Source organism: Eurypyga helias, unplaced genomic scaffold, assembly GCF_000690775.1.
Source record: "Eurypyga helias isolate BGI_N326 unplaced genomic scaffold, ASM69077v1 scaffold9944, whole genome shotgun sequence".
Lineage (NCBI taxonomy): Eukaryota > Metazoa > Chordata > Aves > Eurypygiformes > Eurypygidae > Eurypyga > Eurypyga helias.
The window spans coordinates 59,443-76,837 of record NW_010248297.1 but is presented as its reverse complement, the minus strand read 5'-3'; the positions used below and the strand labels follow the sequence as shown (position 1 = coordinate 76,837).

The window sequence follows — 17,395 nt, the reverse complement described above, 5'->3', positions numbered from 1 at the left end:
AAGGTGATGTTACAGCACAACTTAGTCAAAGCAGGTGAACCCTTGAGCATCAATAAGATCAACAGGGGTTGGAACTGGGTGGTCTTTAAGGTCCCTTCCAACCCAAACCATTCTGTGATTCTGTGATTCCTGAAGTTCAGCTTTTCTCCATTCAAAAAGTTTTTGCTCTAACACTGTTTATTTCTTTATACAAAAATGTTACTGAGACTGAACTCCCTTAAATAGAACATTCTGAAAGCTAAAAGTGAAAGCCATTGAATATGTTTTTTATCTGCATCTTTTATTATCTCCACATACACACATACCCTCTGTGTATATATATACACACATACACACACACAGATTTTTTCTGATTCAGATTATAAGTAAGTATCAGTCATTAATTTTTTGATTAATTTTAATATAGGAAGTCTCCAGCATCCCCTTGCTATAAAGAAGACCAGATGAAGGATGTTCTAGAATTAGGTAAGTTATGTCAATCTTCAGTTTGGCTTCTGCCATTGTATTCTTCAGAGCAGCTGTAACCAAGTACATCTGAGTCGGTCCTTTTGTAACTCTTAGTTAATTCAGAGTAATTGCAGTTGCTATTAATTTGGTTAAGACTGTTCAAAGAAATCATTAAGAAGTAACCAGAAAAAGGGTGGCTCATGTATCTGTCCTTTCTGGCCAAAACTTTATTTTTGTTTTTATAAAGATGGATGATAAGAAATTGTTAATTGTCATACTGATACCCCCTGGCCTGCTGGAGGAAGCATTTTTTTTTCATCCAACACATGATATGATTTTTTTTCTTTCAGTTGATGTTGGGGATGAAGAAACAACTGGAGAAGTTAGTAAGAACCCGGATCTTTCAACACTGTATATGCTTCAAGTAGTATCAAAGGCGATTGATATTTCTCTTGCAAAAGTAAGATCAGCTATGATGGTAAATACAAATAGATGTGTGAGAATGTTATTTCAGTTAAGTCAGCCAAAGCTGCAGTGGATTGCTCTGTGTTGCATGTTTGTGTGTGGTTTAACATGTGCTGTATTCATTCCTGAGTATTCCTTATTTGGTATTCAGGTGAAAAAACAATGCCAGGATGCCTGTCCAAAATGCAGGGAAGTACCAGAAGAGCATGACAGACTGCATCAGCCCACTTTAAGCACAGATAATAGCTTTAATTATTTTATTATTTTAGCTTGTATTATTTTATTAATGGCCCTGGTCCTTTAAATTGACAGTGGTTCAGAACAAGTTTATTATTCTATCGCTGTTTCTCCTTTGTTCATCTTCCTTATTTTGAGCAGAGACAGAACCAATAAATACTTTTAATATTTTCCTTACCATTCAGACAGAGGGAGAAAAAAAAACAGAGGATATCAGATAATGAGGATATCTTCCTCTTTAATTTCTAGATCAATGAGGTCCAAGTAACTATGCAAACACTGAGCAGTCTGTTCTTATTTGCTCAGCTTTACTTTAGCATGTATGCAATTTCTTCACTTTACCTATCCCTGAAGGGTAGTGCGTTGCAGTTGTCCAGGGCCAAGATCTGAATGTGGCACAGGCTGATATGCCATCAGATATACGGCTGTCAAACATTTGAGTAATGCGTATCTCATACCAACAACTGACAGGCAAAACCAGCTGCCTTTATACAGTGTCAGAGGGTCCTTTTCTCCCTAATGTAACCATTAGTTGCCCTTCTAGCTGTTAAATTTAAGGCAATATTCTGTAATGCTTTCATGGGAAACTGCCCCAGGCAATCTGCATAAACAGTTTCTGAGCAACACACAGCATTATGAGTTGAAGGAATATTGCAGGAAAAGGAAAAAATTGCTCTTCTTCATTTGAGTGTTGCTATTTATAGTATGTATAAAACAGAAAAGGGTGGTTATAGCGAGTTAGTCATTACCCTTCCACACTCCCTTCTTTTCTACAAATTACTGCGAGAATATGTGTGTGTGTTTTGGATTTGGTTTTAAAATGAGAACTTTTTTCTTTCTTTCCTTTTACAGGAATTAAAAAATCTTTTGTTTGGCTCTAGTCTTTGTTGCTTCAGCGAAGAATGGAAAATCCAGAGTTTTACGTTTAATAGCATCCCACAGTTAAAATACGGCATTGTGCAAAAAAAGGTACTATAAATGACTTCCTTAAAGTGGTCTTTGCTTCTCACACTGCTTTCACAACGGCTGTGCCTTTCAACAGTAAAAGAAAGTCCTCTGAAGACTCTTTCTTTAACTGTTCTGGTTACCACTGGATGATGTCACCTTGTCAAGTCTTGTTAGGAGACTTGAGATAGGTGGAATATTTCTGAGGGAAACTTCAAGTAGCTGCAGAAAGTGCATGTGTTCTTGACAGGGCGTTAGTTATTCACAGGGAGGAAGACAAGCCGCTTCAGCTGAAAGCTCGTGGTGGTAGAAGAATAAAAGGGCATAAATCAAGGGTGGGGTTTAAGAGAAAAAGGGTATGTGGAAACAGTGTTTAACAAGTTTAAGATGAAGCTTGATCTGTATCATAATAGAAGGATATAGCAAGAATTCACTGCAGTGCCTGGGAAATCAGAAGGAGATTTTTGTCTGTTAAAGATATGGGGTTCACATGATGAGGCTTATTCCTAAAATAAAAGCGAATAAATGCCCCTACAGTTGTCACTGCGACTGGGACTCTGGGCCTGCTGGTGAGACCACCTCTTTTGCAGCCATGTTTCTGTAATTCTGGACTGCAGCCACAAGATGCCAGCTCCTCCCTAAAGCAAGGTTTTCATCAGTTCCAAGACATCATCTACCAAGTGTCCGTTTCTAAAATCCTCAGCAGCTGGCTGTGGTGACCAGAGCTGGTAAAACCACCATCCTGTGACTAGGGACAGTCTGGAAAGCCTATACCAAATCCACAGGAATTTTTGGTGCTAACAAAGACACCTCTGCTCTAGGGCATTCAGTGGGAGACTCCCGTTTCTAAAATCCTCAGCAGCTGGCTGTGGTGACCAGAGCTGGTAAAACCACCATACTGTGACTAGGGGCAGTCTGGAAAGCATACACCCAATCCATAGGAATTTTTGGTGCTAACAAAGACCTCTCTGCTCTAGGGCATTCAGGGGAGACTCACTCATCTGGTGTCTACCTTGTCAACCTTGCCCGGGGTCTTGACTCTTACAATGCTTCAGACTGTTCTTCTGCTCTGTATGCTGGATGAGGTTGGTCAGCCTGGTTTCTCAGCAGATTCAGAGCAGAGGCCTCACGCAAGGCACAGGATATGTAGCTGCCTCCAAAATCAAACAGCTCCATTGTAGAAATGCATCCACCTCAGCTGCAGCTTAATGCTTTTGTCTCTGCCCTGTGACTCTTCTGGGATATCCATGCATCAGGTTGCTTCTTTTAAGGGCAAGGATCTGAGGACCTCAAGAAAGACTAGGGAAGGAGTAGACTCCTCTGTACAAAGCACATATCAAGTTTCTTCACTGATGAAGTAAATCTTTATCTGTCCTGAGAGAAGTAGCCCATTATGTACTATACAGAAATGAGAGGAAGAGAGGCTTTGAGGCAAGGACAGTGGCTAATAAACATGTCATTAAGATGTTTAATTAACTTACCTTGTCAAGTTAAATATTTCATTAGGCTGAAGATCTCAGGAGAAAGCTTCTTATTCTTAAATAAAACCTAGTGAAAAAAAGTTAATATGTTCCTTCTCACTTCCAAAATTCATTTCAGCTGATCAATTGTTTGATTCTCTCCTAAGTTAAATTTCTGTGGTGCTTTTAGAAGATATTTGGAATGGTTCCTATCATTCATTTTGCCTGGGAGGCTTTCTCTGCTGGACTAAAACAAACTTTGTTTTTTTCCTTAATATATTTCAGACAATTCACTCATTAGTTACATACGTAATTATAGAGAGGTAGTGTGTGAGTTATATAAATGAGAAAGTGAAAGGTATCAATATCTAAGCTATTTTCTGATTTCAGGACCTTTATTTTCTAGGTTGCATACTGTGCATACTGCATGTACCTGCAGGTCTCATTGCCTTAGGCTTGATGCTGTAGTTAGGACAACCCGAGATTTAAACTGATCACTTTGATCACATTGCTTTTTGAAAATATCAATGCTGGCTGCACTTTTCATCCGCCTTCGGGGTTTTGAGAGGAGTTTATCACATACTAAACTGATTCATCACATCCTGGTTGTGATCTGCAGAGGAAATCAGAGGTGCAAAACCAGCATATGACAGCAGTGAGATCCTGGATTAATCTCACGCTACGAAGAGTAACAACAGTGTGGACTTTGTCATGGGTTAAAATCAGATCACAGACTCTCCAGCAAACCTGCTGGGTGGTCCATACTTTCTTACCCTCATTTGTTTTTCTTACTTTACCTGGGTGGACAAAACTAGCGCTGATACGTCAGCCTACGTGGGATGTGGGTTTAGGGAGGACCTGTTTTGAAGTAATGGACTTCCTAATGTTAAGAATGAACTAATTTCTGAGAATGGCAGCATGTGCTGACAGACACATGGGACAGCATCTGTGGGATTTAATATGTGAATCCTCTGTCATGTTGCAGTAGTTCCAAGTACTACCAATGAGATGTGTGGTATAGTGGTGTCTGTGATGAGAGTCTTGTGTCCTGCATGGCCTAATCTGTTCGTTCATAGATGTTCCAGAGAAATTATGTTTTTTCTCTGTCTCCTCAGCAAACTACTTGACTAAATATTATGGTACAATGCAAACGGGAGAGAACTGAGTGACAAGGGAAGGAGGGTTATGCTGGATTATGTTTTTTGAACAAGAAAAGAGCTTACTTTTCTCTGTCTCCTCAGCAAACTACAATGGTACAATGCAAACAGGAGAGAACGGAGTGACAAGGGAAGGAGAGTTATGCTGGATTATGTTTTCTGAACAAGAAAAGAGCTTATCATTTGCTTTTCAGGACAATTAGTCATGCAACGACTAATTATGTCATGCAGTTAACCCATAGGAACAGGTCTGGGTCATGCAATGGGGTCAGGTGGGCTAGGTGGCAGGACATAAGCAAGGAGAAGGAAGTACATTGCCATCCCACCCCACAGTTTTTCAAAACAGCTATAAATCTATTTTCCATAACGTTTAAAATTATTATGGTATTTGTTGGTATTGTAATTATTTTTCCAACATTAATCATTTGAAAAGTTCAAAGTTCCTTCATTTTCTTTCTCTTCCCCAGTGAGACAGCTGCCTGGTGCAGAGGGCTATACATAAAACTGAAAAGTTTGGTTTAGTGATGTAAGCGGCAAGTTGAGGGGAGGCATAGTGCTCAGAGGAGGTAATAGAGCAAGGCTTATTTTCACCCTTTGGAAAACAGTCAGATTTGATTTCTCTCTCGAAGTTAAGATAGAATGTGGCTCAGCAGGGATCAGGAGGTGTTTAATTTGTTTACATAATCAGAGAACAGATTTTTTTAAAAGCTTTCCTTTGATATTATAGATGTCTAGGCATTTTCAGGAAAAATAAGTGGGAAACACAATACCAGTTAGTAACACTGATTTTCCTTTGCTTACAAAATAAAAGAAAGCAGCAGAAAGCACTACATAGTCATGGATGAAAAGGCAGAGATGAAAGAATGGCTTAAGCCTGAATGGAAGCACATGGCTTCCAGAAGTTTTCACCAGCATCAAACAGTGCAAATTGTTTTGCTCATGGAGTGTCCTGTTATTCCCCTCAGGGTGGCCCATGTGGAGTACTGGCTGCAGTTCAAGCTTGTGTCCTACAACAGCTTATCTTTGCAGACAGTAACAGGAATAAAGATGCACGGTAAGTCAGCAGTTGACATCAGAAGTATTTTCCATACAGAAGTAAAAATTTTTTTTTCTCTGCTGCAGCCACTCAGGAGCCTTTTGAGTTTGAACTTACTGAACTTCAGTTCGTCTCTGTGAGAGAAAGAAAGTAGCATATGTTTACTTGTATTTGCTTCCCTTTCAACTGTAAGGATTTAGAAGCTGGTGTTTTATTTGTATAATTACTTGCTTGTGATTAACCCAAGAACCTCTAAAAAAAATCCAAAAGCTTGAATTGAGACCAGTGAAAATTATTTATCCTTGAGATCTCATGGAGATATGATTTCAAAGAAAATGTAATCAAGGTTTGAAAGACCATGAAATTCATGTGGTTTTTGACACTAAGAAACCCAGGGAGAGTGAAAAATTAAAGTTATAGCTATAATCTTTTTTTCCTGCTACTGTGTTTGATCTTTCACAATTAAACTCCTTAACAGAATATTAATTTATATTCTGTGTGTGTATTTTCTACTTACTTTAAATCAATATTGTTAAGTATTGCTAGTGTCAAGGAAAACACTTGGGTCTGCTATAATCTTAACATACTTATCACTTTGCTGAAGGAACTTGTTCAATTGTTCCTTCTTTTAGCAGAAAGAAAGGGAAGTCTCAGAGCTTGAAAAGAGGGGATTAATATTTCTTTCTAATTCTAACCTGAGTTTTCAAATTACTAGCCACTTCACAGTAAGTGTTTGACTTCAGGCTTCTTTGACATTGAAGAAATAATTATCGGGTATCCTTCTTATTCCGCTGCCTCTCTCAGACACATAAATGAGTTACTATGTTTCCCATAAATTTCTGAGTGTCTGTATTAGAACACAGGGAGAGATAAGAGAAAGTTGTGATTACTTGAAAACTCTCACCAATTATTTCCCATATCTCACATTCTTCAGAGAGGGAAACATTCTCTAAATGAACACTATGTTCAAGGCAGACATTGAACTTGAAAGCCTGTTTAATATTTTGATGTTTGATGTTTCTTGTTTAGTCTTTTGAATTATTAGATCTTTTACTCCAATACTGGGAACGGGTTTTGACATCGTCTTCCATGCTGGTAACACTCTAAGACTGATAATATCTGAATTTCAAAGACTGCCAGTCTTGAAGCTACTAGAGAAAATTCCCGTTCTGTGCTTCTGAGGGCCATGGATCTGTTGTCCACTTCTTCAGGCTTATGGATGTTGGGTTTTATTCTTAAATCTGCCAGTTTTCCATTATGTGACTTTGGGCCTCATAGTCCTTTATTTCTCCATTCACATCTCAGAAGTCAGAGTAACAGGAGGTATTGGAAGGCTTCACAAAACACAGTTTGGACGAAATGTGTTGACAGCATTGTTTACAAGTTTGGGATCGGTAGACTACTGTAAACATTCCATAGTTTTGCACATCATTGTGTAACTTCCAAGCCAAGCATTTAAGTGAAAATTTTTCAGAAACAGTGAGGCTCCCCAGACCAATACTGGTTTGGTTTTAGGTCACCATTTTGGGGCATACCTTATTAAAAAAATGCAATCATAGTTCATTAGTTCATTAGAGTTCATAGTTCATTACAGATGATACTTCAGATAAAGTATAGTAGTAGGTTAGAATATTGTGGTGTAGATTGTAGACAAGAGTTAAGACATCAAAAGTTAGGAAAGAAATTAAGTATGAAGGCCCTTTATAAGCTAAAAATCATATTAAATATATAAAACAATCCTGTTACAGACAGATAAGATTTAACCAATTTTATTACAGATGTAAAGATGAATTAGCTTATCCAGTTTTTGCCAATACAGTATTGTTCCTTATCATATATTTATCTGTTCTTTTTTGTCCAACCAATTATAAATATGTGTTCTGAAAGACCATCCACTTACTCTTTTAGAAGATTAGTTTTCAGTGTATGATTATAGATCTGTTTATGATCAGTTCCTGTGGTTGATCATACCTCATTTAGTTCTGTCACAATACTGGTCCATTGCTCACAATGATAATAATTGTTTTAATCGTTCATTGTAAAACAGACACCATCTTTAGAATTAATGTCCTCGAAGTAAAGATTGTGAAAGTCATCACGCATTCACCTGAATTGCGAGGATATTGCCATAGAACATGTAGACATACAGACATAGCAAGCTTGCAATTCCTTAGGTTAAGTACCCATAACAGCAATCTAGCCGTCACTACGAGTAACATAAGCTCATCCAGATCCCCCAGATGCAACACACTGTTGTTAACACTTGACATAGGTGAATGAACTTCCCTCAGATTTCCATTTTGCTTCTGATTTCTAAAGAGACCTACCTACTGTGCCCGGAGTTTGTTTTACTAGAAATCTAAAGAGGAAGTTTTTCTAGATATAGGTCTCATTACTGGAAGTTATTTTCCTCAGTAAGACCCACGCTACCTTCCTAAAAGCTTAAAATAAGATTTAGGGTAGTTCATCCCAAAGAATGCTTCCAGAAAGCCCCTACTCCAGTGGTGGCTTCAGTTGCATCTCCTTAGATCTCTTCAGGTGCTGAAGAGTACCACATCATCCTATCACCTGTTCAGTCCAGTGCTGTGAACTCTCCGTACTGTGTGCATGGGATTTCGTTCCGATGCGTAAGTCTCAGAGAAAGGTCGGATTCAACTGTGCCTTTATACCTGGTTTGTCTTCTCAGTAGCAACACTAGCTCCCTGTTCAACTTTTAGAGGATTTTTTTGAGCTGGCCATCCAAGTTGTCTCTTTCTTGACTATAGAAGGAAATGAGATACCTAAATGATAATTTTCTAAGGCAACTTGCTGGAGGCTCATTATTGTGTATTACCACACCTAAATAGTCTCTGAAAACCATGCTTTTGTTCTTTTAGCTACAAACCTGCTATGAATTGGTGTATATTGTAATTGGGCAGTTTGCCCTCTAATATGTAAGCTTCCCAATACGCACTTTGGTACCTGTCTGTTTCTTGCATTTCCTGGACTGCAGGTGTCTTCAGCCTTCCGAAGTTCACAGGACCAAATGCCTCACTTTGGCTATTGCAGACATACTGTGGCGTGCAGGAGGCAATGAAAAAGCAATAGTGGCACTGTAAGTAGTAGAAGTTGTTTTAGTTATTGTACTATGATCATATATTTGTGTCTGTTATATATGTATGTACTTCACAAAGCGAAAGTTTCGTAAGATGTATTCATACAGTCTAAAATGCAAGATGTCATTTCTCCTGTCCCGGTAGCGGGGACACAGTAGTAAAATTATTTGAAATTGCTGTGAATGATCATAGAATCACTGAATGGTTTGACTTGAAAGGTGCCTTAAAGATCATCGAGTCCCACCCCCCCTGCCAGGGGCAGGGACACCTTGCACTAGAGTTATAGAATCATAGAATGGTTTGGGTTGGAAGAGACCTTAAAGATCATCTAGTTCCAACTCCCCTGTCCTTTTATTGAAGCTAGGATTCCTCCAAAATCTTTAACAAGAGTTATTTTTTCACATGCAGCATTTTACTCCAACAGTTTTGTATTGCAGGATATTCTCTTATGGCTGGGATTCATTTCCTTTTGCTATAGCTGCCTACTACTTATGTAATGTATGCTGTGCAATTAGGCTGCTTGTACACAAGACATCTAACTTTTAGATAGCTGGTTTTGACTATACTGGATCCTACACAATGTTTATAAGTGAACCAGGGTTTGTGATGATAGGTCATTTCTTTTATTAGATCACCCAAGATAGATGAAAAAAAGTAACAGAAAATTTGGACAGAGAAGTCCTTCTTCAAACCTGAAATAGAAGCAGCAAATTCAAAGACATTTCAAGTGATATTTTGCACATTTTACATCTATAAAATGCTTCATCTGTGATGATATTGTACATATGTTCCTCTGCTTGTTTTAATGTCATTGCTCTAATATGCTTTTCAAATAAAAGCTGTCACTGACATCTTAAAGTTCTATTTATCCTCTTTCTGTATAAAGAAACTTGTAATTTGTATTAAATAGACTGATGGAGCACAGCACAGCTAAAATATGTGGTTCATTGATAGAAGTTTAATATGCGATATTATTATGCAAAAGATCCTTTTTTAAAAAATGTGGTTAAAAATAATAATACAAAATCTTTCACTCAAATAACAATGTGATTTCTCTTTAATGCCATTTTGTTCCTTTTAACCTGAACTTTGCTTTTGTCTCAATATCCTCTTCAGGCCATCAGGAAGACAGCAGTTTACTCCTGTAGGAAAATACAAGGCGGATGGAATCTTAGAAACTGTAAGGCTCTGTGTAACTCATACTAACATTCTCCCTATTACCTTTTTCTAGCATTTCTTATTTTAGTACAATGAATCTGATTTCCATTGCTCTTCTGGTGTTTGAAAAATTTTTTGTCATCCAAAACCCAATATGAAGTAACAAAAAATCTGTAGTCTGGCTCTGAGTTGTCCCAGTGTCTGTGGGCAATTGGGCTCTCTGAAGTCCTTTTTGTTCCATCTACCTTTCAAGCTTGTAAACTGTGCCTACTTTTATTGGTATGCAGTAAAAGTGAACATGGATCCTTTGAAGATGATCAACATGGCCATGAGCATCAAAAGGCAGTATTTTCTTCTTATGCAGATTTTTTACCTTTTCTTTCCCTCCAGAAGCTCCAAATGGTGAAATACTTTCCAGTTATGCCTTTATTTCCGTCTGAAGCTCTTAAATGGCTTTGCAAACAGGGATGCCATAAGCCAGGCTCCAGTGGTTTAAGGAAGTATTACTGGCGTCCTAAATGGAGGAATGGGTGTGTCAATAACTTTTCAGAACCAAACAGTTTTGGAACAACTGGAAGAGAAAATGTGTATAAATAGGGTGAACGTAGCAGAAAACTTTGCCTATAACTTCTCTTCCTAGAGACAAGATATAGATTATTTAATTAATATGTTAACGTAATTCAGAGCTGCTGGCTATTTCAGAGTGCAACTAACACCATTATGCTGCCTCTAAGTACTGCTTATCAAAGGTCACGTGGACATAGTCACAGTGAAAGTGTGTTGGAAAGGAATATGAGCCAGACTGCTTGATCTTTCCTCACACAGTATCCGCAAGACCATAATTTCTGTCAAAATCTGAAAATGGAAAAATTGACAAAGAATGTTGAAGTATGGGCCTAGATTTGTGATTTCTCCTGAATTTCATGTTAAATAGGATTATTCATGGGAGTATTCTCTGAGTATGTTGAGAAGGGCTATGATACATGCCTGCTATAGATGGCTCACCTCACAGATACAAAATCCTGAGCTGCTTGCCCATTCTGTGTCTTCTAAAGATACAATATTCCTATGTTTGCTGTAGGAATTGTTTTTCATTGCCTAAACAACGCTTAAAATTGAATCAAACTCTCTGTTCAACAAACTTAAAACCAACAAGAAGCAATATTTAAAAAATCAGAATATATGAAGTGCTGAGATACAGTATTACACCAAATAACAACTGTAAGAGGTCGATTTCATTAGATTTTTATTCCATTTTATTATTTCAAATCTTTCGAGTCAGGTTTAAATTTTTGTCTACTTTAGTTCAGCTTTCAGTTTATAAAAATGAATTGCTATTTTTTTCAGTTACCTTTGCTTTCTTCTTACTTTTCTTCCCAGCTAATACTACATAGTGCCGCAAGATATGAAGATCTGATGGTATTTCTTCAGCAGAATATTCACCAGGTACTGTGAGCAGAGAATATACAAAACCTGTTCAGCTGCCAGTTTTTCTGTGTTTTATCAGTCTCATATGATGTCTTCTGAACATTGCTTCAAGCACGGTATGGACATGTCATGCATTTTAACAAACAGAGCAACAAATTCAGTTTTAGCATAAAGAAGAATTTTTTCTGCTTTCAGTTTGTTTTGCATTTCCTTATGACTGGGCAAAAAATGTACCCAACAAACAAAATAAAACCAGTCCTTTTCTTTTTCAGTTTGAAATTGGTCCCTGTGGGTGCATCCTTCTGACCGTGTCTGTCATCTTATCAAGATCTATCAATCTGTGAGTGTCTTTGTGTCTCTGTTTCATAAACTGCAAAAGCAAACAACCTGTAAAATGTGAGGAAACAGCCATGACGTGCTTAACTCTGGCCTTTTTAATCTGTCTTGGTGTTTACTCTGGTAAACATAGGGAAGTTATGCAGATTTGCTCACCTAATCTTGGCAATTTTTTTGTTGTATAAATAGACTCATGTACTGTTAAAGTGGCAGTGATCAGTCCACCGTATGTGATATAAACATTAAGCATCAGGTCTAAGGTTGCCTATGCTCCCTGTCTTCACAGTTGAAAGCAAGACTCCTTTAGAGGGTTATTTATTACACATACTTTAGATCTTGGACCTAGGTAGGGATGAATAACTTACTTTTGATGCCCTAATCTCTCCATCAATGATAATGATAAAGAAGGGCTAGTATAAAATGGATTAGGCAGCCAATTTTTAGATGGTTTTAAGCAAGATATGACAAATCCAGTCTCATTTTATTGGTATAATAAATATGCTGAACTCTAACTAAGAAATAGTCATTATAACTGCTTCAAAACTTGCCCAGGTGCAGTTTCAGTTAGTTGTGCTTTTATACAGATTAAATGTATTTCTGTGGTACTTTGAATATCAGAGAGAGACAGAATATAAAAGCTTTCTTTGTTTTGTCAAATTGCACTTCCATGAAATATCGTAGAGTTACCTGTAAGTGAAAAGAACTGCTCCGTGACAACTTGCAATAACAACTGACGTGAAGAGACCTGCTGCACTTGAAAGCAGCACAGGTTTGCTTTGTGTAAGCTTTTATTTCTCACATCTCCTCACTGTCTTGAAAATAAATAGCAACTCAGTCCAAGTCTGTGATATGCATTCAGTTGCTCACCTACTGAGAGTCTTACAAGTGTTTATAGATTGGGTTTTTTGATTTTGTTGCTGTTTCTTCCGTTCACTTAGAGTAACATTTCAGGCCATTGGCTTAACTCCATTTTTGCACCATAACACAAATGATGTGATAATTTTATAGCATATGTAATTTAATCTCATTTTCCTGAGCTAGTTACAGAAGAGAGATCTAGATTAGTAAAGGTATTTGAGCAAGTAATATATTTGGCATTTGGTAGGATCACCAAAAGCAGCAATGTTCCTAATTGCTATTGAATACATTGCTTTACTTGCTATAGAATGGTAAACACTCTTTAATAATGTAATCAAGGAACTTATTTTTCCCATCATCTCTCAATTTGTAGCAGATGCTTTATGACAAAGCCAGTCAATCATCTCTGATTGTATTTGGGGGAGCTAAGTATGTAAAGTGAACGTGAAAAGTTCATGTGGTGCCTATTTGCATTTTTAGTTATTTAAATGTTTTTTCAGTTGTGGTCCACAATGTCAGAATTGTTTATAAAATGTAGCTCTATTTCAGTGAAGATTCATGACTTTCTCATAGAACTTCATTTTAAGGTACCGTTACTCTCCTAGCTTGGTACTGTATAATACTTTGCATTCATACCTATCTTTTGTTTATAAGACACAGGAATTTTTCTCTGTGGAATGTGTTTTCAGACCTTTGTATACAGTTTTTTAGAAGTGAAAACTACATTTTGTTTATGTAATTTTCAGTAATAGATTTGAATGGCTATGTTATAGTATTTCTCTTAGGATGTACAAATCACAGAATCCGTATTTATACAGTCTAAAATGACTTAGGGAGAAATGCAAAATGTAATTTCTGCTGTTCCAATAGCTTGGGCAGAATTGTAAAATTCTTTGAAATTGCTGTGAATGATCACAGAATCATAGAAAGTTTTGGGTTGGAAGGGATCTTAAAGTTCATCTAGTTCCAACCCCTAGTTCCAACCTGGAAGGCAGGGACACCTTCCACTAGACCAGGCTGCTCCAAGGCTCATCCAGCCTGGCCTTGAACACTTCCAGGGATAGGGCATCCACAGCTTCTCTGGGCAACCTGTCCCAGTGCCTCACAACCCTCTCAGTAAAGTTTTTTTTTCTAATATCCAATCTAAACCTCCCCACTTTCAATTTAAACCCATTACCCCTTGTCCTGTCACTACAGGACATCACCCCTTGTAATATCAAGACAAATATCTCACTGCTCATGTTATCAAGTAATATGTACCATTTAGTGAGTGTTACAAGCACTGTAAGTAATTATTTACATAACTAGCATAGTTCTGGATTAGTAGTTGAAGACAAATAAGGGTTGTTTTAAGTAATGGAATTTTCATCCAGTAATAGATCTTCCTGGAATTTGGTTTTTTGTCCCAGATTTTAACAGTAAAACACCAGGATTTTTTTTTAAAGAAAAGTTTCAATTGTCCAGATTTTTATATGCACATTGTATTGAAAAAGCTAGATAGATGATTTAATTTTAGTTGAGAAGTTGACATATTTTTGTTTCTCAAATCATGTGCAATCCTGTTTGGGTCAGGATCAACCCACCCGAAACTGATCTAGAAGGGTTGCAGCATAATGAGACCACAAAGCTTACAGACTTCCTCAGAGAAGCCACATCTGTGGACAGATGCTTCCCATGTCTGTACAAATGGAAGATGGCATACTGTTAGGACCATGCCACATAATTCAGGTATGATAGCTGCAGTAGGTGGTGTGGTTTGGAAAGATCAAGACATGTTAGCGCCTTCTTAAATCTGTGACTAAGTCCTAGCAGTTCAGAAGGATCTCATAGTATCGACAATGGAGTAATCTCATCTAAGTTTAGACTTTTAAAAATTATGCCAACTCTCACTCCTCCCTGCTCCCTCTGTAAGCAGTGAAAAGAGAAAAGGTTCCCTATAACAGAGTCATCCCACCCAAAAATAAGTGTCAACAAAGGTGAAGAGAATTGCCGTAGGCAGTGCCTATCTTTATCTTTTTGATTTTGGAGGAAGATCTACTAGCTATGACTCCTATTTCTTAGATGCTTGCTATTTTGAGGGTGAGAACTCTTATTTATCTATTTACTTTCTGTGGAAATACTTGCATCTAGCCTTCCTTTAAGCTCAAAAAAGAGAAAAAGATCATGATTCATTTGACTTATTTTGAATGTCTACCTCAAAATGAGATAAATATCTCTTGTAATGCTTACTTATCTCCCCTATATAAAAAAATATCTAAATGACATACTCATATAGAGGCTTTACACTGTAAAGAGCAAGTGGTGAAATGAATTCTGTCTTACAGTGAGTGGTCAATAAAATGGGAGATGAAATTCAGTGTTAATAATGCAAAACATTATACACGATGAAAAACCAGTCTCAACTATACTTACCCAGTGATGAGCTTTAAATAGGCTATTATAAAAAAGGAGACAAATTCTGGCACCACTACTAGTAAATTAATTACCTGAACATCAGTTCAGCATTTATGATAGAGAAAAAAGAAGTAATGTGTTATGGTGATAAGAGATGAGAACAGAATAAAAACATGGTCATGTCTTTGTGTAAATATATGATCTTCTCATGTCTTTATTTTGCATGCAGTCTTGTCTCCCCAGGTCAGCAAAGACACGTTAGAACTAGAACACACTGGAAGATAAAAACCAAGTTTCTTTTTAGTGTGGACTAGCTTCTGCATGAGGACAGATGAAATCTTTCCTCTTTGACACTGAGGAGGAATAGATTGGATGTGATAAAAATTTATACATTCATGTTGAAGTTGAGTAAGGAGTGATTATACATTATTTCTCAGAGTCCAAAAACTTGGGGGCTGTCATGGAAATGCTCAGGCTTTGATTTTAAAATAAACCACAGTACTTTTTTTCCCCAGCTTAAGTAACTTCCAGTACAGGGAGATGAGGAGGCCAGGAGTATGAAGAGGGTCAAATAAATTTAGGCAAAATTACTGGAACATACGTGTTTCAGTACCTTTAAACCCACCTGCCTAGATGTAATTTCCATGTGTGCCGTTTTTGTGTTCCGCCTTGATGTTTGCTGCTGCCGCTGCTGACTGGGTGCTGGGACAGGCTGACTTTTGTTCTGGCTCCATAATTTTTACATTGTTACTGATTTTTCTAGTAAATGGAAATTCCAGATTTCAGCTAGGTCTGTTGGGCCGCCGTTCTAAATCACTGACAGTCTAAGTATTTTTATTTAATGGGAACGCATGCCAGGAAATGCAGGGTTTTGCACGGCTTTGTAGATTTTGGTAATGAGTTTATCATACTCCCTGCACTAATGATCATCACTGGTAGAACTGATAACAAATGGCCAAAGAGGAGTGAGAATTCCTGAGGAAGTTGCTGAGAACGTGTTGTTGCTTCTGGTACAGGAAGGAATGTTAGTTACTAACAATTGTGACCTCTTTCTACGACAAGTGAAAAATTATAGAATAGTGGGCGTATTGTACTAGCTCAGAGGACTAATCTTCCTGAATGTGCAAAGTGTGTACTAAAACCTTTGTGTTGTTAAGAGCTACAAGCTTGTTTGACAGCAGGCTGAACATCAGCCAGCAGTGTGCCCAGGTGGCCACAAAGGCCAGTTGCATCCTGGCCTGCATCAGGGACAGTGTGGCCAGCAGGACCAGGGCAGGGATTGTCCCCCTGTACTGGGCACTGGTGAGGCTGCACCTCGAATCCTGGGGTCAGTTTTGGGCTCCTCACTGCAAGACAGACATTGAGATGCTGGAGCGTGTCCAGAGAAGGGAACGGAGCTGGGGAAGGGTCTGGAGCACAATTCTTGTGAGGAGCAGCTGAGGGAGCTGGGGATGTGCAGCCTGGAGAAGAGGAGGCTCAGGGCAGACCTTATCGCTCTCTGCAACTCCCTGAAAGGAGGGTGCAGAGAGGTGGGAGTTGGTCTCCTCTCCCAGCTGAAAAATGATAGAACAAGAGGAAATGGCCTGAAGTGGCACCAGGGGAGGTTTAGATTGGATATTAGGGAAAATGTCTTCCCAATAAGTGGTCAGCCGTTGGAATGGGCTGCCTAGTGAGGTGGTGGAGTCACCATCAGGGATTTTATTTTAAGAGATGTGTAGATGTGGTGCTTAGGGACGTGATTTAGTGGTGGTCTTGGCAGTGCTAGGGTAATGATACAACTTGATCAGAGTTAATGACTTAAAGGTCTTTTCCAACCAAAATGATTCTATGATTCTTTATTTTCCATGTACCTGGGAGAGACTGAATTTAAAGTTGAGCCCCAAGCCCCCATGTTGGGAGCATTGCATCCGAGAATGGCACATTGCGTGTCAGAAAGTTATGAATACTCAGGAGTGGTTTACACTGACCCAGTAATAGCTGCTTCAGTAAACTCCATAGTCTTGCTAAAGATGCTGCAAATACTAAAACTGCAGCACAAGCTTTCTAGATGCTGTCTCATCACCTCTAACACTTGGTAGCTTCCTCACTGTCCTTACTCATGCAAAACCATTGCTATATTGGGATGTGGCTGCTTCTCATCTGTTCTTTGAAAAGCCTTCTTTAAATTACCCAATAAGTGGTCAGCCGTTGGAATGGGCTGCCTAGTGAGGTGGTGGAGTCACCATCCCTGGAGGGATTTTAAGAGATGTGTAGATGTGGTGCTTAGGGACGTGATTTAGTGGTGGTCTTGGCAGTGCTAGGGTAATGATACAACTTGATCAGAGTTAATGACTTAAAGGTCTTTTCCAACCAAAATGATTCTATGATTCTTTATTTTCC

At 38.2% G+C, this 17,395-nt stretch overlaps 1 protein-coding gene across 1 annotated transcript in view; it reads left to right on the top strand.

Moving 5' to 3' along the window:
* The window catches only part of FAM188B (family with sequence similarity 188, member B), a 73,651-nt gene that overhangs the window by 20,576 nt on the left and 35,680 nt on the right, over window positions 1–17,395 (top strand). Inside the window, exons 6-13 of the mRNA XM_010151006.1 lie at window positions 407–465; window positions 798–907; window positions 2,002–2,118; window positions 5,677–5,765; window positions 8,740–8,841; window positions 9,959–10,022; window positions 11,381–11,446; window positions 11,701–11,768. Coding sequence (XP_010149308.1) covers window positions 407–465; window positions 798–907; window positions 2,002–2,118; window positions 5,677–5,765; window positions 8,740–8,841; window positions 9,959–10,022; window positions 11,381–11,446; window positions 11,701–11,768 — 675 coding nt within the window. The remainder of the gene's footprint in view (window positions 1–406; window positions 466–797; window positions 908–2,001; window positions 2,119–5,676; window positions 5,766–8,739; window positions 8,842–9,958; window positions 10,023–11,380; window positions 11,447–11,700; window positions 11,769–17,395) is intronic.